This window comes from Rhinatrema bivittatum, chromosome 1, assembly GCF_901001135.1.
Source record: "Rhinatrema bivittatum chromosome 1, aRhiBiv1.1, whole genome shotgun sequence".
Classification (NCBI taxonomy): Eukaryota; Metazoa; Chordata; class Amphibia; order Gymnophiona; family Rhinatrematidae; genus Rhinatrema; species Rhinatrema bivittatum.
Window position 1 is genome coordinate 810515 of NC_042615.1, and position 25597 is coordinate 836111.

General features: G+C 44.5%; 1 protein-coding gene across 1 annotated transcript in view; it reads left to right on the plus strand.

The window, feature by feature from the left end:
* PRDM5 (PR/SET domain 5) overlaps window positions 1-25597 on the plus strand; it is a 370296-nt gene that overhangs the window by 105523 nt on the left and 239176 nt on the right. Inside the window, exons 6-7 of the mRNA XM_029601140.1 lie at window positions 12486-12607; window positions 23853-23932. Coding sequence (XP_029457000.1) covers window positions 12486-12607; window positions 23853-23932 — 202 coding nt within the window. The remainder of the gene's footprint in view (window positions 1-12485; window positions 12608-23852; window positions 23933-25597) is intronic.

Below are 25597 nucleotides of genomic sequence, written 5' to 3' on the forward strand. Positions count from 1 at the left end.
CCCTAATAATCCCCAGCATTCTGTTTGTGTATGATATATAAACACAAGATGAGGATGCACCATGGAGTGATACAGAGGCATTATGATATTCTCTGTTTTATTCTCCATTCCTTTCCTAATAATCCCCAGCATTCTGTTTGTGTATGATATATGAACACAAGATGAGGTCGCACCATGGAGTGATACAGAGGCATTATGATATTCTCTGTTTTATTCTCCATTCCTTTCCTAATAATCCCCAGCATTCTGTTTGTGTATGATATATGAACACAAGATGAGGTCACACCATGGAGTGATACAGAGGCATTATGATATTCTCTGTTTTATTCTCCAGTCCTTTCCTAATAATCCCCAGCATTCTGTTTGTGTATGATATATGAACACAAGATGAGGATGCACCATGGAGTGATACAGAGGCATTAGGATATTCTCTGTTTTATTCTCCATTCCTTTCCTAATAATCCCCAGCATTCTGTTTGTGTATGATATATGAACACAAGATGAGGATGCACCATGGAATGATACAGAGGCATTATTTATTTATTTATTTTTAGATTTTTATATACCGGTGTTCCTGTATTAAAATACAGATCACATCGGTTTACATTGAAACATAAAAATTATGCCAAGAGGCGGTACATATAACAAGGTTATAGAACTTGGAAAACATGGAAAACAGATTCGAATAATAACACTGATAAACTTGCAAAGTCTCTGAGAAATCAAATCATAAAATAAGGCGTAATTGTCTAAGATAAATGTGATCTGCAAAAGGGATTGCGATGGTGAGAAAATCTTGATAGCTGGAGGTAAAAATAATCAAAGTTCTGGAAAAGCTTGGCTAAAGAGCCAGGTTTTAATTTTCTTTTTGAAGGAAGCAAAGCAGATCTCAAGGCGGATGTCTGGTGGGAGCATGTTCCATTGGACAGGTCCTGCTAAAGAAATGGTACGTTTCTGATGTAAGGATATTGTTGAAGGAACATAGAGTGTGCCTTTATAAGCTCCTCTGATAGGTCTAGTTGAAGAGTGAAAACGTAGTTGGGTGCTTAAGTGGAGTGGGGATATATTGTAAATAGATTTATGAATTGCTGTGTATACTTTATAGAGAATCCTTTGCTTAATAGGCAGCCAGTGGAGGAGTTTTAGTATGGGGGTTATGTGGTCTCTTTTATTCGTATTGGTAAGGATTCTAGCTGCAGAGTTTTGAATCATCTGGAGGGGTTTGATGGATGAGGTTGGTAGGCCAAAAAGGAGTGAGTTGCAATAGTCAATTTTTGTTAGTATAATGGCTTGTAGAACCATCCGAAAATCATTGAAGTGGAGAAGTGGTTTCAATTTTCTCAGGACAAGAAGTTTATAGAAACAGTCTTTAGTGGTGGTGCTTATAAATTTTTTGAAGTTAAGCTGATTATCTATCATGACGCCTAAATCACGTACATATGGTGAATGATTAATTATAGGAGTGGTAGAATTGAGTGGGACAGCTGGGTATATTAGATTGTTATTAACGTCATGATTGATAATTAAGATCTCTGTTTTGTTGTTGTTGAGAATGAGGCTGAGACTGGATAGAAGATGATTGATTAGTTGCAAGCAATTATTCCAGTGAATCAAGGTTTTGTGAAGGGATTCTGAGATTGGGATGATTATTTGGATGTCATCCGCGTAAATGTAGTGTGTTAGGTTTAGATTTTTAAGAAGTCGACAGAGAGGGAGAAGGTAAATGTTGAAAAGGGTTGGAGAGAGGGAGGAACCTTGAGGGACTCCTTGATTTGCTGGGACCGGGGTGTGATTCTTTGTTGTTTATCTTTACCTTGAATTGTCTATTAACCAGGAAGGACTTAAACCAGCTGAGTACTGTTCCCTTAATGCCTATGTCTATCAGACCTTGTAATAAGGATGAATGGTTGACAGTGTCAAAGGCTGCAGAGAGATCTAAAAGAATAAGGAGGTGAGGTTGTTTTTTATCCATATTAGTTAGAATATTGTCGGTGAGAGAGATAAGTAGGGATTCAGTGCTTAACGATTTACGAAAACCGTACTGGGAAGGTGCGAGAATGTAGTTTTCTTCAAGGTACTCTGATAGTTGTCTATTGACTATCTTTTCCATAATTTTGGCGATCATTGGCAAATTGGCTATTGGGCGGAAGTTAGCTGGATCTGTGGCCGGAAGATTAGGTTTTTTAAGAAGAGGTTTAAGAATTGCTAGTTTAAGTTGGTCAGGAACTAGATCTTGGGAAAGAGAGCAATTAATGATATTGGCAATTAGCTTTGAAATGGTATTCCTTATAGCGATGAGGAGGTTGTTTGGAATTGTGTCTAAGGGATGAGAGGATGGTTTCATTTTCTTGAGAATATTTTCAATCTCAAGAGCTGATGTGGTTTCGAAAGTTTCTAGAGTCGTATTTAGTTTGGGTGGAGTATTGGGTGGAGATGGAGTAGAAGAACTAGATGAAGAGAAAGAGACAGTCAATTTATCAATTTTTTCCTTGAAGTAATCAGCTAGTTCGGAGGCTTTGTTGAGAGCTTGATCATCTGGAATGGTAGGTGGGGATGGTTTAGTGAGGGCAGAAACGTAGGAGAAGAGTGCTTTCGAATCAAAGATGAAATGATGTATTTTTTTAGAGAAAAAATCTCTCTTTGTTTTAAGAATGTTGATCCTGTAGGCATTGAGAGTGGTTTTGTATACAGCTAATGTTGTGGGGGATGGGTTTTTTCTCCATGTGTGTTCTTTATTTCTTAGTTCTTGTTTAAGCAGCTTCAGTTCAGTGGTGAACCAGGGTTTCCTGTTGTCAGGCGAAGGTTGTACTACTTTGGTGATTGAAGGACAGGTTAGATCAGCGATTTTATTGGTGATGTTGCACCATGAAGATATGGCTGTAGAAGCGTTGGAGAGATCAAGTTGAGATAATTCATTAGAGAGATGGTTGCTGAGAAGGTCTGTGGAACAGGGTTTCCTGAATTGAATAGTGGTTTTTGGGAATGAAGTGGGAGGATGTCCTGAGAGTTTGAGTGTCGTGTTAATAATTTGATGGTCCGTCCAAGGGACAGGAAAACAAGAGGGTGAATCCGGGGGCAAGATACACTGATTAATGAAAATAAGGTCCAACGTGTGGCCTGCTTTGTGGGTTGGGCTTTTTATTATTTGTGTGAAACCCATATAGCTGAGTGATGAGAGTAGGGTAACACAGTTTGTTGTTTGTGGTGAAGCGTCGACATGTATGTTAAAGTCTCCCAATAAAATGGCAGGTTTATCTGGGTTGAAATATTTGGCGGTAAGTTCAATGACCGGGGAGGGGTCAGAGTCTATAGTTCCAGGAGGAGCATAGAATAGTCCAATTTGTAGATGCTCGGATTTAAAAACTGCAAACTCTATGTTCGATGTGATGTTTGAATATTGTAAAGTTAAACCTAGCTCTTTCTTGGATGCTAGGAAAAGACCTCCTCCCTTTCTTTTGAGTCTAGGGATGGAGAAAAAATTGTAAAGTTGAGTAGGTAGTTGGTTTAATAGAGCTATATCTGTGGGTTTAAGCCATGTTTCTGTGATTGCACAGATATCAGGGTTTACTTCTGTAAGGTAATCATTTAAGATGTGTGTTTTTTTCGAAAGCGATTGTGCGTTGAAAAGTGTTAGGGATAGAAGAGAAAGGCCCAGGAATTGTGTGATTGGTGAAATCATTATTGGAATTAGCCTTTGTTGACGGTTGTAATGTTGTGGTAGAGGTTTAGTTTGATGATTGCGTAATTTCCTGATGATTGGAATGGAGTATGAACCATGGCAAAAATGGTTATGATATTATAAAATATTATGATATTCTCTGTTTTATTCTCCATTCCTTTCCTAATAATCCCCAGCATTCTGTTTGTGTATGATATATGAACACAAGATGAAGTCGCACCATGGAGTGATACAGAGACATTATGATATTCTCTGTTTTATTCTCCATTCCTTTCCTAATAATCCCCAGCATTCTGTTTGTGTATGATATATGAACACAAGATGAGGATGCACCATGGAGTGATACAGAGGCATTAGGATATTCTCTGTTTTATTCTCCAGTCCTTTCCTAATAATCCCCAGCATTCTGTTTGTGTATGATATATGAATACAAGATGAGGTCACACCATGGAGTGATACAGAGACATTATGATATTCTCTGTTTTATTCTCCATTCCTTTCCTAATAATCCCCAGCATTCTGTTTGTGTATGATATATGAACACAAGATGAGGATGCACCATGGAGTGATACAGAGACATTATGATATTCTCTGTTTTATTCTCCATTCCTTTCCTAATAATCCCCAGCATTCTGTTTGTGTATGATATATGAACACAAGATGAGGATGCACCATGGAGTGATACAGAGGCATTATGATATTCTCTGTTTTATTCTCCATTCCTTTCCTAATAATCCCCAGCATTCTGTTTGTGTATGATATATGAACACAAGATGAGGATGCACCATGGAGTGATACAGAGGCATTATGATATTCTCTGTTTTATTCTCCATTCCTTTCCTAATAATCCCCAGCATTCTGTTTGTGTATGATATATGAACACAAGATGAGGCTGCACCATGGAGTGATACAGAGGCATTATGATATTCTCTGTTTTATTCTCCATTCCTTTCCTAATAATCCCCAGCATTCTGTTTGTGTATGATATATGAACACAAGATGAGGATGCACCATGGAGTGATACAGAGGCATTATGATATTCTCTGTTTTATTCTCCAGTCCTTTCCTAATAATCCCCAGCATTCTGTTTGTGTATGATATAGTATACCCCAAGGCTAACCAGGAGGCGACAGGGAGAAGTAACTAGATCAAAAATGAATTGAGCTAAGTCATGACTGAGAATCTTTACAAGGGCAATAGAACAGGGATTCAGTGGGCAAGAGGTATTTTTGAATTTTGAAATAATTTTCACAATCTCAGTGCATGAGACAACAAAAAAAGAGTCCCAGGTAAGTCCATCGGAGAGCAAAGTATCAGAAGTAGGAGTAGAGTCGTCGGAGAAGTTGTTGCAGATCATCTGGATTTTCTGAGCGAAAAAAGTTGCAAAGCTTTCAGTGATGAGACTAGGAGGAGAAGAGGGTAATTTAGGAGAATAGATTATAGGAGAGACCATCTCCTTAACTGTATGGAAAAGCTCACAAGGATTATCGAAGGACAGAGAGAGTTTGGAGTAGATGAATGCTTTTTTTGCAGTAAGAGTTGCTGCCTGATAAGACGATAGTATGGATCTATAAACATTATGAAGTTCAGGAGTAGAACTGAATCTCCACTTTCAGCTCATCTGAGAAGTCTTTTTTGAGATTGTAGTGCAGTGGTGAACCAAGGAGAGTAATCTTATGTCATTTTTAATCACCGTTTTGATAGGGGCAAGTGTGACTGCAGATAAAAGAGAGGAATACGAAAATTCAACTAGGGCAATCGGGGAATCAATGGAAGTCAGCCAGTAAAGGAATGAATCTGGATTTCAAATCGGGATCAATAAAGCCTGTTTTGGAAAGAGTGGGCAATGTCTCCGGAGTTGCACGGGAATCGTGTAACCCGAGTGAAAAAGATAATAGATGATGCTTAGACCAAGTAACTTTTATAATAGAAGTAGAGAACCATTTGGAATTCATAAAGACAAGGTCAAGAGTGTATCCTGCTCGATGTGTGGGCTCAGAATTAACTGTACAAATAGCACAAATATAATACAGTAAATTATAAAATGTACCCAAACTGTGTGTCAGTTACTCATAAATCAAATAAAATCATTAATCAAACCAATATAACCACAACAAAATGGTTCTCACACATCCTAACTGAAATACATGTCTTAGGGCCAGATTTATTAAGGCTTTTCTCCCATTTTGCCTGTGGGAAAAACCCTCAGTGAATTAGGTACTTAGTGACAAAACTGCAGCCTCAGTAATAATTCCATCTTTGGCAGCGGGCCTGCATATTAGAAAACTGAAGGTTAAATGTCTGTCTAAAAAGCTACATCTTAAGTAACTTATTTTGAAGATGAGATATCTGCCTTCATTTGCTTCAATTAGCTTTTTTTGTGCTTTGTGTTTTTATTGGGATTTTTTTTACTGGAAACCAGTGACCCCCGAATGGTGTGGTTCAATATTAGGACGCATAAGATGAAGGTTCATTCTAAGGCGAGGGTCCTAGACTTCAGGAGAACTAACTTTCTCAAAATGGGGGAGAATCTGAAGGAGTTGTCAGCTGGGTGGGAAAATCTAGAGGAAGTAGAAGGGCAGTGGGCAAAACTGAAAGATCAAAAGGGCAACTAATCTTTTTGTTAGAGAAGAGGGAAAAGAGACTCTTGTGGTTTTTTAAAGAAGTAGCTGAAAAGGTAAGGGGGAAAGATCAGAGGAAGACCGGCAACAATATCTGGAAAAATTTAGAGAAGGTAGGAAAGCAGTCAGGAATGCAAACATTCAAATAGAAGACAAAATAGCAAATACAGGGGGAAAATACTTGTTTATATATATATATGTCAGTGATAGAAGGAAGTGCAAAGGTGGCCCTGTGAGGCTCAGAGATGAAAGAGAGGAATATGAGAGGCCGATGAGGAAAAAGCAAAATTGCTTAGCAAATCTTTCTGTTCCGTGTTCACTGTGGAAGGGCCTGGAGCAGGACCACATAAAGCAAATACAAGTAAGACTGGAAGTGAGCTAAACCTGAATCGACTTTCAGAGCAGTGCGTCTGTGACGAGGTGACTAAACGTAAAGTAGATAAGGTGATGGGGCCGGATGGATACATCCGAGGGTACTAAGGGAGCTTAGAGATGTCCTGGCAGCCTCGCTGGTGACCTTTTCAGGGCTTCCTTAGAGTCTGGAGTAGTCCCGGAGGACTGGAGACGGGCGGATATGGTTCCTGTTCATAAAAGAGGAAGTGAGGAGGAGGCTGGGAACTGCAGGTCAGTGAGTCTGACCTCTGTGGGGAGCAAACTAATGGAGTCGCTGCTAAAACAGAGGAGATTGAAGTTTCTGGAATCCAATGGGACTGCAAGATCCCAGGCAGCCTGGTTTTATAGAGGTGAATCCTGTCAGATGAATCGGACTTCTTTGACTGGGTGACCACAGAGTTGGATCAGGGGAGAGCAGCAGATGTAGGGTACTTGGATTTCAGCAACGTCTTTGACACGGTTCCGCATAGGCGACTTATAAAGAATACATTTGGGTAGATTTAAAAAAACGCATGTGCGCCCATGTGTGCACGGTTCCCGGTTTGCACACATGGGCGCGGCTCTTTTATAACACGGGAACAAGAAAAGTAACCTGATCGGTGACTGCTGGGGGATATCAAGGATGGCCAGTTTGGTGTTTCATCTGCTAACATCTACAGTTTTTTAGAACATCATTGCAGTGGAGGAAGGAAATGATGACTTGTAACAAATTGCTTTCCGGTGGCAATTACCGCTTTTCTCACCCTTTTGAGGCTCACAGCTTTTGGCTGTTCTTCTAATTGATGGCTTGGGGAGAGCTGCATTCAGCAGGCTGACATCTTCCTTCAGTCAAACGCCATCACCAAAATGTTACTGAAAGGACCCCTGAGGTCTCCTGCTGGCCATTAATTATAATTGATCGGATCCAGACCTCAGTCTGCTCCTCAGCCAGAAGGCTTTGTGGGCCTGACAGTTTTTACATGTTGTGAAAAGATTACATAAAGTGCTATAAAGTACAGAAGAGAAACAACAGCTCCTGCGCTCTGGTAAGATTACATTTTGGGCCTGCAGGCAGGATAGCACAGATTGTGCTGCTCTCCCGCTCTTTCTCCTCTTCCCCCAGGGTTATGCAGAGTTTTTCCTGCTCATTCTTTTCTGGGAAATATTGGATTTTCTCTGGGAAATGTGCGTGTCTGATCATTTGTATTTTGCACAGCTCGGGAGGAATTGCATTGCTGTTTCTGTCGCTCCAGCGTTTGCACTGAGGCAGAGTCTGGCTCCTTGGGGTCTCTTGTCTAGCGCTGCATTTTCAGTTTTTCTAGCCCAGGTGATCTTTAAAGCCAGATGGCCGGCACCTGCTGATGATCTCTTGTGAATCCTGCGTGTGTTTTATTATGATCCAGCGCTCGTACAGTTGGACGTTGTATGTTTACTGCTTAATGTTTTATTTGAGTAGAATATTGTGTATTTTGTGCGTGTTTGTCTTCCTCCAAATGTGTTTCAACCGCTGTGGGGGAATTGTGCCTGGTGCACTACTTGCCATGCTGCCCGCAGGTAGAGCTGCTGCTACTTTTCGGGGTTTTCTGTTACTTCATGGAGCGCCTGCTGGCAGAGGGAGCCTGTATCGCTGTGTTAGAGGTGGTTTTGCATGGTTATGAGTAAGGGGAAGTTAATGAGGGGACATGGCATGAGGGTGAAAGGGGTAGACTCCGGGAGTAATCTAACAGCCTGATTTTAAAAGGGCCACGCACGTAAAAACGGGGCTTGCGCATGCCGCGTGCATTTTAGAACAGGCCCAGTCACACGTGAAACCCCCGTTAAACGCAGAATTGCCGGGCCCTGCAAAAGGGGTGGACCGGGGAGGGGCGTAGTCGGGGCGTCTGTCCCGGGAAAGCTCGCACCGGCGGCTGTCGCGTGGAACTTACTACTGCTTAAAGTTTAAAAAAAAAAAAGGCGAGTTAGGGTAGGTTTAGGGGTCAGGGAGGAGAAGGAAAGAGGTAGGAAGGGTAGGGATAGGGAAGCTCATTATTTGGAGCAGAATGGGAGGGAACTGGGGCAGGTCCGATTGCCTTGCCGTGCATATTTTTCTAAAATTCCCCCCCCCCCCCTCCTGCGCGGAGCAGGCCACCCTCCCACACATCCGGTGCGCATATGCGTGCGGGACCAGTATTTTATAACATGCGCACGCCTCCTGGTGGAGACGAGGACAATATCTGAATTTAGGAAAGCAGGGGATGTGGATGGGGCTGTATGGGCTTTATGCTTCTATTCCACCCCTTTTCAATCTCCTTTTTCAAGTAAAAAGAAAACAAATTCTTGTCCAGCTTGCCTATTCACTGACAGTCTTCCGAGTTCAAGGCCAAACATTTGAAAGTGTGTGTGCCTAGTCCAGAATCTGTCTTTACACATGGACAACTCTATGTGGCCTTCTCAGGAGGGACGCGCGTTTCTGGAGTAAAACCGACCTTGTATTCTGAGACGGTGTAACTCAATAAACATCTTCTGTCTTCGTTCCTTTTTAATTACACATTCTTCCCTGTCCTTTCACACCCCCCCTTCTCATGCCTTACCAATGCTCATACGGATAAAGGTGAGCCAGCGGCGACTCAGGAAATGGGAGGTCATGGGATCGGAGGCAGCGTCCTGTTGGAAACGGAGGATAGGGCTAAATGCTCAATTTTTCAAACGGAGAAAGGTACCTAAGACTGGTACCTGATATATTTAGCAGATTTGTAAATGATCTGGAAAAGGGAACAGCGAGTGAGGTGAGCAGGTTTGCAGAGAGTCATTCAGAGAGTAGCAGATGGTGTGAGGAGCTGCGGGAAGGACCTTGTGAGACTAGGAGACTGGACATCTAAATGGCAGATGCAATTTAATGTGAAGAAGTGGAAAGTAATGGACGCAGAGAAAAATCATCCTGACTGCAGGTTCTGTTAGGACATCAATACATAAAACCAGTGACAACAAATATTATTTACAGTCCTTCATCTACCAAAGCAGATTGCTTGCTAAACAAGTTTCCAAAATATTTCTTTTTTTATGGAGCAATAAAGCCTTTCAAAACCGCTCAATTAAATGTAATCATTGGTCTCCCATATTTTGATTTTTTTAAATCAAACCTTAAGACACTGCATATAAAAACAAAATTTTTAGAAGAAAACGCAAGCACTTATCTTTATTTTTGTAGATTTTACAATACTAAGCGAAGAAATGTTAGACTGAATGCCCAACTCGTAAGCATGGTTCATTTCTTCCAATATGAAGGAACCTCCTAGTCCTATTTCAGCGTGCTCTCAAATGCAGAATGGTATATATTGTAGTGAGGCTGCGTTTCTGGAGGAAATTCCTCCCAATGTCCTTCAGTGTATAGAGAGCAGCAAGCCAGGAGAGACCTTCAGGAGCTAGAAGTGTTCTGCGTTCACCTTATGGCATTCCTGCTTTCATGCTCATAGCCTGTTCTTAGTTTCCAATTGTCACTTTATTTTCATTTTGCTTTCAGTTTTGGGTTAATCATTTTGCAGGCCAGCGGCGTTGCTGCTGTTTACTTCTGGGATTACTTTGAGTGTCATGAGCCTTCATTTCCCTGCTTATATCACGTGCACGCTCCCCCTGGGGCATGGCGAGACCCCTAGGGGTTACCACTGATCGGTGGTCAGGGTTCTTTCCCTCGCTCTAGAGACTCTGTAGCATTCCCAGCCTTGGGCTTGCCTGAGAAACAGGAATAGAGTCCAGGAACTGAACACGTCCCTCCTAGTGCTGAATCTTGCTTTCATTGTGCATTTCAAGTTCTGACAGATTGTGCTAATTTAATGTTATTATTGTGCATGTGCCATAGACAAACTAATAATTGGAAGGAGTGAAGCAGAGAGGCAGAAAGGAGTCAGCCATGTAACTAACCTAGTGCTTCACTCACTGAGATGAGGCAGCCACAGAAAGCCTCATAACCTAGCGCTTCACTTGCTGAGAGTAGAAAAGAGAGGCAGGATGGAAGTAGCCACCGAAAGCTGTATAACACAATGCTTCAGTCATTGAGAGGAGAGCAGAGGAGGCAGCTTCAGAAAGCCCAGTAATCTAGTGCTTCACTCACAAAGGAGAGCTGACACAGGAAGGAGTCAGCCACAGAAAACCTCTTAACCTAGTGCTTCTACAAACAGGCGTACCTCAGGGATCGGCACTATCTGCAACACTCTTTAACATCTACCTGTTACCATTATGCCATCTACTAGCAGGCCTTGGAATAATACACTATATATACGCTGACGACATACAACTAATTTTATCCATTGACGACACAATTGAAAAAACATTAAACTTAGCCAACATCTATCTGGACATTATCAAACAACTATTAAACCAAATGGAGCTAGTGATAAATATTGATAAAACTGAATTCTTACACTTAGGAAAAATATAAATCTAATTCAATCACCAATTATGCTTAAAAATAATCCAACAGTAAAACTAGCTGAGAAGGTACATAACCTGGGCGTAATAATTGACCCAGAACTCAATCTGAAACAACACATATCACTGAAAGTAAAAGAAGGATACGCTAAACTAATGGTCCTAAGGAAGTTAAAACCGCTATTGACACGATCAGACTTTCGAACAGTTTTACAAGCACTGATTACTGCAACGCTCTGTTACTGGGTTTACCATATGCAACGATAAGACCACTTCAAATATTACAAAACTCTGCAGCACGAATACTCACAGGTAAAAAGAAGAGAGATCACATCACTGAGTCACTAGCTGAATTACACTGGCTACCCATAGAACAAAGAGTACAATCTAAAGCACTGTGCACAATTCATAAACTGATTCATGATGAAAAAGCGGAATGGCTTAACACAGCACTACGTGTACACGTACCACAAAGACATCTGAGGTCGGCAAATAAAGCACTGTTAACTATCCCATCTGTTAAAACAGCGCGACTTACCCAAGACAGGGACCGAGCACGATCTCTTGCCGGACCTACCCTGTGGAATACAATGCCTCTTGAAATAAGATTACAGAGGAATGTCAAACTATTCAAAGTAAGTTTGAAGACCTGGCTTTTCATAAAGAGAAAGAAGAAAGTAAGTAAGGAAAAGCTGGTATCAGGAAATCAGCACCCGGCACGTAGATTCTATGTGCTTGACTCCTTTTCAATCTCTCTGATAACCTTAGTTAAAATGTAAAATTACAGGTGAGATTTACATGAAGCTCAACCATGAAACATGTACCAGAAGGAAAAATATACGTAATTCATCAATTAGTAATTATATTAGAATTCTTTGTAACCGGATCATTATTGGCACTTCTATAACTTTAACTATTTTTTTTTTACTATTGGTGCCTTTTTTGTAAACCGTTGTGATGGTAAATAACGACGGTATAGAAAAGATTTTAAATAAAATAAATAAGAGCTGACACAGGAGGAAGTCAGCCACAGGCAGCCCTGTAACCTAGTGCTTCAGTCACTGAGGTCTATGATAAGAATGTCCTTTTGCTGTAAGTGTCCTGCATTGGCCTATTGATGCGCCTCTGACTGGTTTCCCTTATAGCAGAGCCTATGCTTTAGAAAGCAGAAGTTCCTTTGAATTGGATTTGGTTTTAGCTAACTAAAGTCACACTGTGAGCATCCTACAGTACCTGAATGTAAACCGATGTGATAAATAAATAAATAAAAATCCCAGCTTTCCATTCGGCCCGGCGTGCCTTGCTGAGCAGCCTGTGTCCTGACGTTTCGGCATGCTAGCTGTGGGGGCTGGGCGCACTCCCGCTCTGATGCCCTCTCTCTCTCTCTCTTCTCTCCATTCCTCTTGTAGTTTTGAACAGCACAAAGAGGCTTGCAGAGGGGATGCCCGCTTCCTGTGCAGAGCAGACAGCTGTGGGAAGAGGTTCAAAAGCAAGGATGTCCTGAGGAAGCACAAGGAGAGCACGCACACGGGTAAGGAGCAGCTGAGAGCCGGCAGGCCTCAGGTGCCACACCAGAGTCACGTCCGAGGCCTGCGTGTGTGCGTGCAATCTTCCAAGCTTTTCAGCTGCTTTATCGCTGCAGCAGTTTGGGGCGGTGGTTGTGTTATCGTTGAATAAAATATAATTTCCTAGCGTGTAGCAGATGGACTCAGGACCAATGGGTACAGTGTGCTCCTGCTAGCAGTTGGAGACGGAGTCAGATTTCAATCTGACGTCAGCATTACATATACCCCTGCAGGAAGCTCTGCTCTTCAGTATTTCTCTGTCTCCTTAGCAGTTTGGGACTCTACACACACTTGCACAGCGTTAGGAAATCCAAACCAAAGAAGAAAGAAAATTCCAAAATCTTACCTCTACCAGACGAGCCCCGCTCTCCTGCGGTGATACCTAAGGGACCCTCCTCCAGTCGAGAATTCCTGAGGCAAGCCTTGGTCCGGTAGCTGGTTCCCGGCGTGGACTTAGCCCCCAGGAGGGAGCGGCTGAGAGGCAGCGGGTGCAATACCGAGCGCGGCGGTGAAGGTATTTCCCTCTCCCCCCACAGGCGGAGACCACCTGGCATGAGACCGGGAAGCGCAGAGACACAAGGTAAGGTAGAAAACTTTTCTTAAAGTCTCCGGTCTCCAAGGCTCAGATAGCCACACAGGTCGCCCGCTGGCGTCTGTCCCATCGGGTTGAGCAGCCCCGTCCGGAATAGACCCTGATTCGGTACGAGGGTCCTCCCTCGTGGAGACCCTCCGGGGGGGGGGGGGGGGGTGTTTCGCCATCTTGCCCATGTGGTCGCCGGCGCCATCTCCCCCCTCTTGATCACCGTATTGTCCGCTCAACGGTACCGGGCGCACAGCGGCACGCTAAACGGTGCCGGGTGCACAAATTAAGCCGGTGTGCACAGCGGCGCGCACATAGCGACCTGCACACACATCTTCGACGCACCCAGAGCACATATCTAAGCCCCCTGTTACGCGCATTTAGGAGCACACACGAGTTTTGAACGACCCACGCGTTCAAATCATGGTACCACCAGCCAAAAAAGCCAAGGGACAAGCTCTCTGCCCAGCCTGCCACCTGAGAGTGGCTCAACACGAAGTGGCTTCGGCCGTGTGCCTGCAGTGCGAAGAGGCACTGGGGGAACCAGGACAAGGGCCCCCCCCCCGGCCAGTGGAGGAATCTGGCTCCACCAATGACAGTACCCCCAGACCTCTCTATCCCCGGCTCGGCCCCTACTCAATTGGGCCCCTCAGGGAACGCCGCTGGCTTCAATATGGACCCAGGAACCTTTTCCTGGGTAGAATTCTTCAAAGGGCTGCAAACCTTTGTTCAGGCACAATTGGTGCCACCGATGCCACAGCCTCCACCAGAAGACCAAAACCTTCCAGGCCCCTCTTGGCCTCCCTGAGACGTGCCCCCTCCGGACAAAAGCCTCCTCTTAGGGGACACAGACACCTTGGAGGAAGAACCAGACTCCCTAGAGGAAGGAGGAATCCCTCCAGGAACGGAACCATACCGAACCATGATGGGTTTCTTCTCCAGAGACGAGTTACCAGACCTCGTGTCTCTGAGCTTGAAGGAACTGGCCATACCAGGCACAAGCGCCACAGCGGAGCCAAAGACGAACCCTCTGCTGGTCGGGCTCCGTCAAGCCTCACGCCATTTCCCATTGCTGCAGGCCATGCAACAACTGATCGACTTGGAATGGAAAGCTCCGGAGGCCAGTTTCAAAGGAGGTCGGGCCCTAGAAGCCCTATATCCACTGGAACCCTCAGCCAAGGAACTCCTGGTGTTCCCCAAAGTGGGCGCCATGGTCTGCGCGGTCACAAAGAGCACTACCATTCCTGTCGAAGAAGGAGTGGCACTCAAGGATGCCCAGGACAGATGTCAGGAATCCATCCTTAAACAGTCATTTGATGCAGCAGCTATGTCACTACAGATCGCTGCCTGCTGTGCCGTGGTGACACGTGCCTGCTTATCACTTGCCAGGAATGCTACCACGCCCGTCAAAACATTAGAACCAGCAATATCCTTCCTTACGGATGCGACATCCGACCTGGTGCGCACCTCAGCCAGGGGCGTCTCATCCATTGTGGCAGCCAGAAGACAACTCTGACTCCGAAGCTGGTCAGCCAACGTGACCTCCAAGACGAAACTCACGAGAATGCCTTTTAAAAGAGCCCTCCTGTTTGGAAGCAAACTGGAGAAGTTAGCTGACAAATGGGGTGAATCCCCAGTACCTCGGCAACCGGAGGACAAGAACTAAAGAAGCCATCGCCCCTCTCCCCGAACATCCAAGGGGCAGAGGATCACAGCGCTTTAGACCGTACAAGAATACATACCAGGCACCTCGCCCCGCAGGCAGGGGCCAGTCCTTTCAGAACAAACACAACAAGAGGGGAGCCGGCTCAGGTCAAGGCCCCAGCCGCACCCCACAATGAGAATCAAAAGACCCATCCACAGGAAGAAGCCGTAGGGGGCAGGCTTGCCCTATTCTACCAAAGATGGGTCGAGATAACGTCTGACAAGTGGGTCCTAACCATCATTCGAGAGGGATACTATCTGGACTTCCACAGCATCCCCCCAGACAAATTTGTGAAATCCCCTTGCCACTCCCCCTCCAAGAGGACGGCAGTGGAAACCACACTGACAAAATTGTTCTCCCTAGAGGCTATAACACCGGTGCCCATGCACCAACAAAATATTGGGCACTATTCCATCTATTTTATCGTCCACAAGAAAGAGGGAATGTTCCAGCCCATTCTGGACCTCTGCCTGAGGTTACCACACTTCTGCATGGAAACCCTACGTTCGGTCATAAGGGCAGTACAGCCGGGAGAATTTCTGACCTCCCTGGACCTGTCAGAAGCCTATCTGCATATCCTGGTCCATCACAACCACCAGCGCTTCCTATGCTTCGCGATCATGGACCACCACTACCAGTTCCGGGCACTACCCTTCGGACTAGGTACAGCCCCTCGGACATTCACCAAAATCATGGTGGTAGTGGTAGCAACACTGAAGAAAGAAGGAATCCTCGTACACCTGTACCTGGATGATTGGCTGATAAGAGTAAAATCGCCAGAAGAAAGTCATCAGGCGACCAACAGAGTCAAGAATCTACTGCAGAATCTCGGTTGGGTCGTCAACACAACCAAGAGCTGCCTGCAGCCCTCCCAGTTACTAGAATACCTGGAAGTCCGGTTCGACACCCAACAAGACAAAGTTGTCCTTCCCCTTACAAGGAGAAGAAAATTGATGGACTAGTTGAGAAAACTGTTGAACGGCGGTCGCCCCATGGTATGGGACTATCTCCAAGTCCTTGGCCTCATGACATCGACCCTAGAAGTCGTCTCATGGGCAAGGGCCCACATGTGACCATTACAACGTTCCCTATTGACACGATGGAATCCGATGTCCCAGGACTACACCATTTGCCTCCAGTTACTGGCGGATGTACGGATCCAGCTCCTATGGTGGCTACAAGAAGACCATCTGAGCAAGGGAGTAAGGGTATTCCCACCGACCTGGGTCTTGCTCACCACAGGTACGAGCCTACGAGGGTGGGGAGCCCACTGCCAGGAACTGACGGCCCAGGGGCAATGGGACAAGGAAGAGTTGGGATGGAAAATCAACCGACTGGAAGCCCGAGCAGTCAGACTAGCCTGCCTGCGATTCAGTCACAGACTCCGGGGAAAATTGGTCAAAGTCATGTCTGACAACACCACAACAGTGGCCTACATCAACCGCCAGGGAGGAACCAGAAGCCAATAGGTGTCCCTGGAAATAGACCCACTAATGGCGTGGGCGGAAGCAAACCTGCAAGGGATCTCAGCCGCCCACATCGCGAGAAAAGACAAAGTCACTGCGGATTACCTCAGCAGAGAAAGTCTAGACCCAGGGGAATGGATGCTGTCGACCACAGCATTCCAATTAATAATAAACCGTTGGGGAACTCCAGCCATGGATCTTCTGGCAACCTGGTCCAACACCCAAGTTCCCAATTTCTTCAGCCGCAGACGAGATCCACAATCCCAGGGGATCGACGCTCTCATCCAGACCTGGCCACAGGAAGACCTACTGTACGCCTTTCCTCCATGACCACTACTGGGTGGGATCATCCGCAAGATAGAACACCACAGGGGGCTAGTACTTCTAGTGGCCCCGGATTGGCCAAGAAGGCCATGGTAAGCAGACATGCAAAGACCTTTGGAGGGGAGCCCCCGTCTCTACCTCCACACAGGGATCTGCTCCATCAAGGACCGATCTGCCACGAAGACCCAACTTGATTCTCTTTTACAATCTGGCCATTGAGAAGACACACCTGAAGAAGAGTGGATACTTGGGGGCAGTGATTGACACTTTGCTCCGAGCACACAAGTTTTCCATTTCTCTAACCTACATACAAATATGGAGACCGCAACATATTTCCGCGGACAGTCAAAATCCCCACGATCCTGGAATTTCTGCAGGACGACTTACAGAAGGGGTTGTCTCTCAACTCCATCAAGGTTCAGGTGGCCACGTTGGCTTGCTTCAGAGCCATAGTGGCGGCATCAGTCTATCTTCACACCCCGACGTCTCCCGCTTCCTGAGAGGTGTCAAACAGATCCAATCACCACTAAAGTGGCCGGTACCCCTATGGAACCTCAATCCAGTACTAGACTTCCTAGCGGGAGCTTCCTTCAAACCTACCCGTGGGCTGTCTCTATGGCTTCTAAGCTTGAAGATGGCGTTCCTAGTGGCAATATGTTCAGCCTATCACATCTCCGAACTTCAAGCACTATCCTGTCGGGAACCATTCCTCAGATTCACACTGGGATTCATACAGTTACGCACTGTCCCTTCCTTCCTTCCTTCCAAAGTTGGTTTCTCATTTCCATCTAAACCAAACCATCTCGCTGCCATCTCCAGACGAGCATAAGGACTCTGAAGACGCACGCCTTCTTTGCCATCTTAACGTCGGCAGACTACTGGTCCGATACCTGGAAAGGTCGGAATCCGTATGAAAGACAGACCACCTCCCGGGAAGAAACAAGGGGAAGCAACCTCGCAGGCAACCATAGCCCGCTGGATCAAAGAAGTAATCAAGGCGGCCTACGTGGAGGCAGGGAAGCCTCCACCTCTACAAGTCAAGGCCCATTCCACCAGAGCCCAGGCAGTGTCCTGGGCAGAAACCAAGATGCTGTCACCCGCTGAGATCTGTCGGACGGCAACATGGTCCTCCATTCACACTTTCTCGAGGTTCTACCGCCTAGATGTTCAGGCTCAGGAGGGGACAGCATTCGCAAGGGCAGTACTAAGTGGGTCACTGGCAGCCTCCCACCCAGTTCGGGAGTAGCTTTTGTATATCCCATTGGTCCTGAGTCCATCTGCTACACGCTAGGAAATGGAGAAATTATTTACCTGATAATCTCGTTTTCCTTAGTGTAGACAGATGGACTCAGTATCCCGCCCACGGCTGCCTCAGAATACGAAAACCTCTGGTGACAATCCCCGAGAGCAAGACAAGCACGGGTAAGCCACGCTTTACCCCTAGTTAAGATACCCATAATTACTGGGTGTCTGCGTTTCTCGGTTGAGTGCACTAGCGGTCTCCAGCTAGAATTCACGTCAACCAGTTCAAGTTAATCAAGTAGTTCAAACACACATGTATCCAGAATTGCTTTTCGAGGAGAATGCTGAAGAGCAGAGCTTCTTGCAGGGGTATATGTAGTGCTGACGTCAGATTGAAATCTGATCAGTTTCCAACTGCTATCAGGAGTACATGACACCCATTGGTCCTGAGTCCATCTGTCTACACTAAGGAAAACGAAATTATCAGGTAAGTAATTTCTCCAACAATGCAAGTACTTATTTCTCTGCTTTGGAAAATTATTAATCGGCTGCAGTAAATAAGTGTAGTTACGGTTTGAGCTATTTGACTGGAACGCGGTATATTTAATCCCCTCAAAATCCTGTTTCATGGACTAACTTTTCAGACAGTTGATCTTGGATTCTTCTTTCCTAAAATAAAAAATTATCCTGAAACATTTTAGTCCTGATTTCTAGACAGGGCATATAAGCGTATCCTAGGTGGCTTTAAAAATAAAATGGAAGCAAGATTTGGTAATCTGAAGTTTCTTTAAATGAAATGGCCCTCATTGTACCTTGGGTTTTGTCTGCTTCTGTTCTGTAGTTCCTCAGCAGAAAGCAGTTCTCCAGTGGCTGCACATGCTGAGCCTCCAAAGATTTGTAGACCAATCATTCCACGTGATTAAAGCCAGCGCAGTGGCAGGGCTGAGAGAGATCCTGAGCGTCTGCAGCTGGGATTGGAGCTCAGGACAGCCCTGTGAATGAGGGCTCCTGGTATTGTACCCCTGTGTGAATTTCAAGCCAAAAAAAAGAGGTGGAACAGCCAAGTCCCACCCCACACCTCCACTAAAAAAAAAAAAAAGAGAAATATTCCAATCCCCAATTTAATGTAACTTAGCTCGGGCTTGTCCAACCTTTCTGCACGAGGGCCGTTTGCAAGATGTTCACCCTCTCAAGGACTGTGGATCAATTCTTGGAAACAACCTCCAAATGTCCATCTTTTTGCACAGTAAAGGGTAATTTTTGAAAGGTTTCGGATGTGTGCCAGCGGACGTACATCGCACAGACCTTTTTATATACACAGGGTCTGCTATTGCAGTAATCGGGGGCCCTTTTCCTAAAACAGCTTCATGGGCTATTAAATTGAACTTGAAACCATTGTAAATAGACTAACTTCATTAAATGCTCTCTCTTTTTAATCCAGCTGTGAGAAGGAAAGAAACTACATCTGCTAGCTGACCTTTGACCTGCTTTAGAATGTTTCATGAGCATTTAGGAGGAGAGGAAGTAGATCTACAGCTTCCCCACCACCACTCTGGATGAGTTTCCCCTCTTTACAGCATTCAGAACATTTCTCTGCACACCTGCTTGGTCATCAGAAAGCTCAGTGCAAGATACAATTAAACCAAGTGGAAAATCCATTTTCTGATTATGAATTTGCTTATCCAACTGTCTGAACCTAGGCTCTTTACGAGTGAAAGGGCCTGCAGCGGCTCTGGAATAATTAGATGCAAAAGCCATATGTCCGTCTTTCCAATGCATACCTACTGTGAAATGCTGTCTTGTGGGACGTTGCACGTACAGGGTTGTAGTTTCTCACACCTAGGATGGGTAACCTTTTTAACTAGGGTATTCTGCAATTAATTTTAAATTGGCGAAATGTCCTCAGGGTCTCATGCAGGGGATTCTGGGTTCTTCTCTGAAGGGAAAAATAGAAACCTTGTAGCATAATAACATTCTAGATAATGGCAGGTAAAGACCCAGCAGGCTCCGGTATTTCGATCTACATCGCTAGTGATATATTCCAGCTAGCAAGAGCAGAAGCTTGCCCACTTGTAGGCTCTCTGTGTTTAGAACATAAGAACATAAGAAAATGCCATACTGGGTCAGACCAAGGGTCCATCAAGCCCAGCATCCTGTTTCCAACAGTGGCCAATCCAGGCCATAAGAACCTGGCAAGTACCCAAAAACTAAGTCTATTCCATGTAACCATTGCTAATGGCAGTGGCTATTCTCTAAGTGAACTTAATAGCAGGTAATGGACTTCTCCTCCAAGAACTTATCCAATCCTTTTTTAAACACAGCTATACTAACTGCACGAACCACATCCTCTGGCAACAAATTCCAGAGTTTAATTGTGCGTTGAGTAAAAAAGAACTTTCTCCGATTAGTTTTAAATGTGCCCCATGCTTTAGGTCTCTGTCTATCCCCACAAGCTTTAACCTGAAGACCATCGATCATTAGCTATGTTTGATCTAGATCCTTTTGAAAATGTGGTCTCTAGATAAGATCTCCCCATACAGAGCCTTTATTTCCTCCTGTTTGCTGCTGGTTATTCCTCTCCCTGTGCCCCCAAACATCTTTCTGGCTTTTGCCATCCCCTTGTTATTTGGCCACCTCATAAGATCCCATTCTTGTTCTTAGAAGAACTTTATCTCTCTATTCTACCACTCCCTTAGGTTGTTGCAATCCAGATGCATAACTCTGCATTTTTTTTAGCATTCATTTTTAGCTCCCTAACTCGAAACCATTCCTCGGGCTTCACCAGATCCCTCCTCGTGTCATTCACACATTCCCAGGTAACTTCTTTGTTGCACATTTTGGTATCCCCTATAAAATGGCAACCTTTCTCAATAGTTCTCCTGCAATATCACTGACAAAAATGTAGAAGAGAAGCAGAGGACCAGTCCCTACAGCACATCATTGGTAAGAACCTTTCCTTGGAGTGAGCTCCGTTTACCACTCAACCACTTTCTAATCAAATCAGTCTCTTCAGGGCCCACACGAAGGGGACTCTGTTTATTTATAAGTTGCTTATGTGGAACCATGTCACAGGCCGCTGATATCCAAGTACACTACATCTAGTGCTCTCCCTTGATCTAACTCTTTGATTACCCAGTAACGAAACTGATTTGATTGGTCTGACAAGACCAAGCTCTGCTGAAACCCTGCTGCCTCAGATCCTGTAGTCCATTGGATTCCAGAAATTGTTGTATCCACTGTTTCAGCAATGATTTCATTAATTTACACTCTACTAAGATCAAACCAACCGACCACTCCTCTTTCTTCCACTTTTAGAAACACAGAAATGTGATTGTAGAAAAAAAATCCCATTTAGGCCAATATTCCTCCGCTGAGCAGCTCAGCTAGTTAGCTGGATAAACATGTCCAGTGGCGCAGTCATGCCGCTGAGTATACTCCATCTTAAAGCTAGCCGCACATGTTTATTCGGCTAACTTTAGGACAGCCCTACAGCGAGATTAGAGTTAGCGACAGAGGTTAAGGGGCTAACTCCAGTCCTCCTCTAAATGCCCCTGACTTTTGCGGCTAGATTTTATCCACATGTGGCTTTTAATATCACCGGTTAGCCATTTAGATGGATAACTTTTCAGTTATTAGTCTAAATAGCCTTTGAATATCGACTTCACTATGTCTTATCCAAACTATCCATCCACATCAGCTACAGCTTTACAATCCCTACCACTCCCTCGGAGATCTTCTGTATTTATCCCATGCCACCTTGAATTCAGATACTGTCGCTGTCTCCACACATGCACCACCCTCTCTGTAAGGAAATATTTCCTTAGATTACTCCCTTTCACCCTCATCCCGTGACCCCTTGTTCTAGAGCCTCCTTTCCTTTGAAAGAGTCCTGCCTTCCCTGCATGGAAACCTTGAATGTATTTAATGTACCTGTCCTATCTCCCCTATTCCACCTTTCTTCTGTGGTGTACATGTTTAGATCTAGATCTGTCCCCATGTGCTTTACACTGAAGACCACTGACCATGTTAGCAGCCTCCCTCTGGAGCGACTCCATCCTGTTTATATCCTTTGGAAGGTGGGGTCTCCAGAATTGTACTCAGTATCCCACGTGAGGTCTCACCAGGGACCTATACAGGGGCAATATCACCTTCCTTTTTCTGCTGACCATTCCTCTCCCTGTGCAGCCAGGTATCTTTCTGGCTTTTACTGTCACTTTATCCACCTGTTTGGCCACCTTAAGATCATCAGATACAATCACCCCATTTTCTTTTGTGCTTAGAAGAATTTTATCCCCCTCTACTACAACTCTCCCCTGGGCTTTTTGAAGCTTAGATGCTTAACTCTGCATTTTTTTTTTTTAGTAGTAAATCTTCACTGCCAGATCCGAGACCATTACTTGAGCTTTGCTGGATCCCTCCTCATGTTTTCCTCACTTTTGTGACTTTCTACCCTGTTGCAGATTTTGCTTTCATTGGCAAAAAAGAGAAACCTTTCCCAATAATCTTCCCGCAATGTCACTCACAAAAATGTTGAAAAGAACCAGTCCAAGGACCAATCCCTGCGGCCACCACCAGTAACTGCCCCCTCTTCGGAGTGAATTCTGTTTGCCACTACACTTTGTCGCCTCCCATTCGACTTCAGAGCCCCTTCCAAGGCCGTGCGGTTTATAAGTCGCCTAGGCGGCACTTTGTCAAAGGCCGTACTGAAATCCAAGTACACTACGTCTACCGCTCTTGCCTGATCCAATTCCTTTGACACCCAATCAAAGAAGTTGATCAGGTTCATCTGACAAGATTTACCTCTAGTGAAATGTGCTGCCTGAGATCCTATAACCCGTTGCAATCCAGAAACTGCTTTATCCTTCCTTTTAGCAACGATTCCATTAATTTACTTGTCAAAGTCATTCCCAGCCTCCCCCGTACTGCTACGTTTATGAATAGGAACCACGTATGCCTGTCTCCGGTCCTCCAGAACTGCTCCCAACTTTCACTGTGGAGAGAGATGGCTTTCCCTGGTCCCACCACCAGGACCTCTCTCCATCCCCACCATGCTAGTTGCCGGAGCTTGATTGGCACTGCGTTGAAAAAGGTTCTTTCTGCAATTAGTTTTATATCTCTAGCTTCAATGTCCTAGTCTCCTCATGTTTTACTACTATTTGAAAGGGTAAGTAAGAATCCTTATTTACCTGTTCCACTGCCCTCCTGATTTTATAAACGTCTGTCTGTCCCCTGTCACATCTATAATGGTTGCCCTTCTTGTATGCATGCATGTATCAGTCGCACACACATGCCGACCCAGGGAGACACGTGTGTGGCCAGACATGCAGGCTGGTGGAGGGGAGAGAGAAACCTGCTGATGGATGGAATGGGTGACACGTGCTCTTTCCAAGCCCTCTCTCTTGTGCAATTTACAACCCTGTTTGATACCTAAAAATGAATTGTTGATTGCCCTGCCTGAGCTGCTGTGCATTTGGCTACCAGCTCATGATGGCTCTTCTAATAGATGCTGTGTGTTTTAATTTTTCTTTTTCTGCATAATTCCAGCTGCGTTTGTTTTTATTTCGGAGATGTTTGCCTTCCTTAAGGTAGCTTAACCCACACAGTGCCGTATATAAAGATACAATTTTAACTTTGATGTACTTTTTATGAAACATTACAAATTATGGTCTCCTTGTAATTTAGTTATTCAGAGGGACAATATATATAGTATGGGCATTGGAGAAGTTAAATTTAGAGTTTTAGTTCTTCCAAAAATGGTGCATAATATCAACTGAGGAGCCCTGCAGAAGGGTAAGATCTGGAATTGCTCTGGCAGTCAGATGACCTGTGAAACCAGAGCTCACCCACTCTGGAGGTTTTCTAAAGATGTTGCTGGTATTTTGTTTCTGCTTTAGGAAACCCAAGAAAGAAGTTGATAGGCTCAGTGTGTAATAAGAAGAGTGCCTCGTCGGTAAATCTTCAGGAGCATCGAAAGGTCAGTAAGGCCAAGGCTGGCCCACAGCACATCTTGACTTGACCCAGATGGAAGGCCACGGGATTGGGTCACTGCTCTGATGTAGGTGATTTTCTGGCCTATCCCATTCTTTAGGAAGCCCATGTACCCTCATTTCTCAGCTAGCGTAGGAATCCGAAAACCCGGAGCAGTCTGAGATTGGAGCCATCCTGACTTCTGCACGAGTCCAACACTATGCCAGCACATCCGTCGTGACTCCATTGATGGATCTGTGCAACCTGCGTGCACGCAAGCATGAATCCTGCCTAATTCAGCATGGCATGGCATACCCTCACAGTGGTGCAGTAATAATCAGTATAATTATACATCAGACACTGAGGAAGCCATTTGTAAATGGGTTACACTTGCTCCACAAATCACGAATGTTGGTGATATCCTCTGAAGGAAGGAATTGGTAGGAAAAAGCATGCGGTAGTGTGGGCACAAATTCCTCCCTCGTAAAGCACTCTAAGGGTTATCCTGTGTACACAGCGCCTACCACCACCCTCACCCTCACCCTCCGCTTTTTCTTACAGTGAGTGAGAGATCCGAGTTACATGTACTCTCTCTCACATACAGGAAGCCTTGTATGGATTTATTTAAAAACATGTATATACCGTCATTCTGATATTCAGTCATGACGCTTTACCCAATTCACAAAAAGTTAAGATACAACATAAGTAAAAGAAAATTAAAATAAGGAAAAATTATAATAAAATATCCTAATAACTTAATATATTAAATTAGATGTAAATTAAAATTATTTTATTTATTTATTTATTTATTTAACTTTATATACCGACTTTCAAAATAATATCAAGGCGGTTAACAATGATTAGAACTTGCAGTAGCAAAATTCATAAAAACCAAGAGCTCGTAAAACAGGTAACTTACTAAAAACTCACTAAAAATAACATAGTTGATTCCAATATAGTAATAAGCTAAAAATAAATAAAATCCATTAGATTAAAAACTTAAAACATAAAGACAAAATAAAAGTCTTAAAACCTACAATAACAGTCCCAGTCTGCACAACACTTAAAAGCTCATTTTCCCATGCCTTCTGATATTTATTAATAACCCCTCTTGCCTGGGGAGGAGAGGGATATAGATGCAGGTAGATGGCATAGGAGATCCAAACTGCTGCTAAGAGAAGCAGGAGAGACTTGTGCGACTCCTGTAAGCATTCCTAAGGTTTTGGTAAAAGAATATGCAAAACCAATTTTTAGGCATTGAATGTTGAGATTATAGAACGTATAGAAACATGACGGCAGCAAAAGACCATGTGGCCCATCCAGTCTGCCCATCTGACCAATTCATTTAGCAGTGTAACTCCCATGGCTCCCTTACAGATCCCCCGTGCTCTTCCCATGCTTTCCTGATTTCAGATACTAACCTTGTCTCCACCACTTCCACTGGGAAGACCGTTCCATGCATCCACCACCTTCTCTAAAGAAAGATTTCCTAAGATTATTTCTGAGTCTACCCCCTTTTCAACTTCGCTTGACTCTTTGTTCTAGAGCCTCCTTTCTGTTGCAAAAGGCTCTCACGTCCTGTGCATGGAAACCTTTGAGATATTTGAATGTCTCTATCCTGTCTCCCCATATCTCCCCTTCCCTCTAGGGTATCCATGTTTAGATCTGTAAG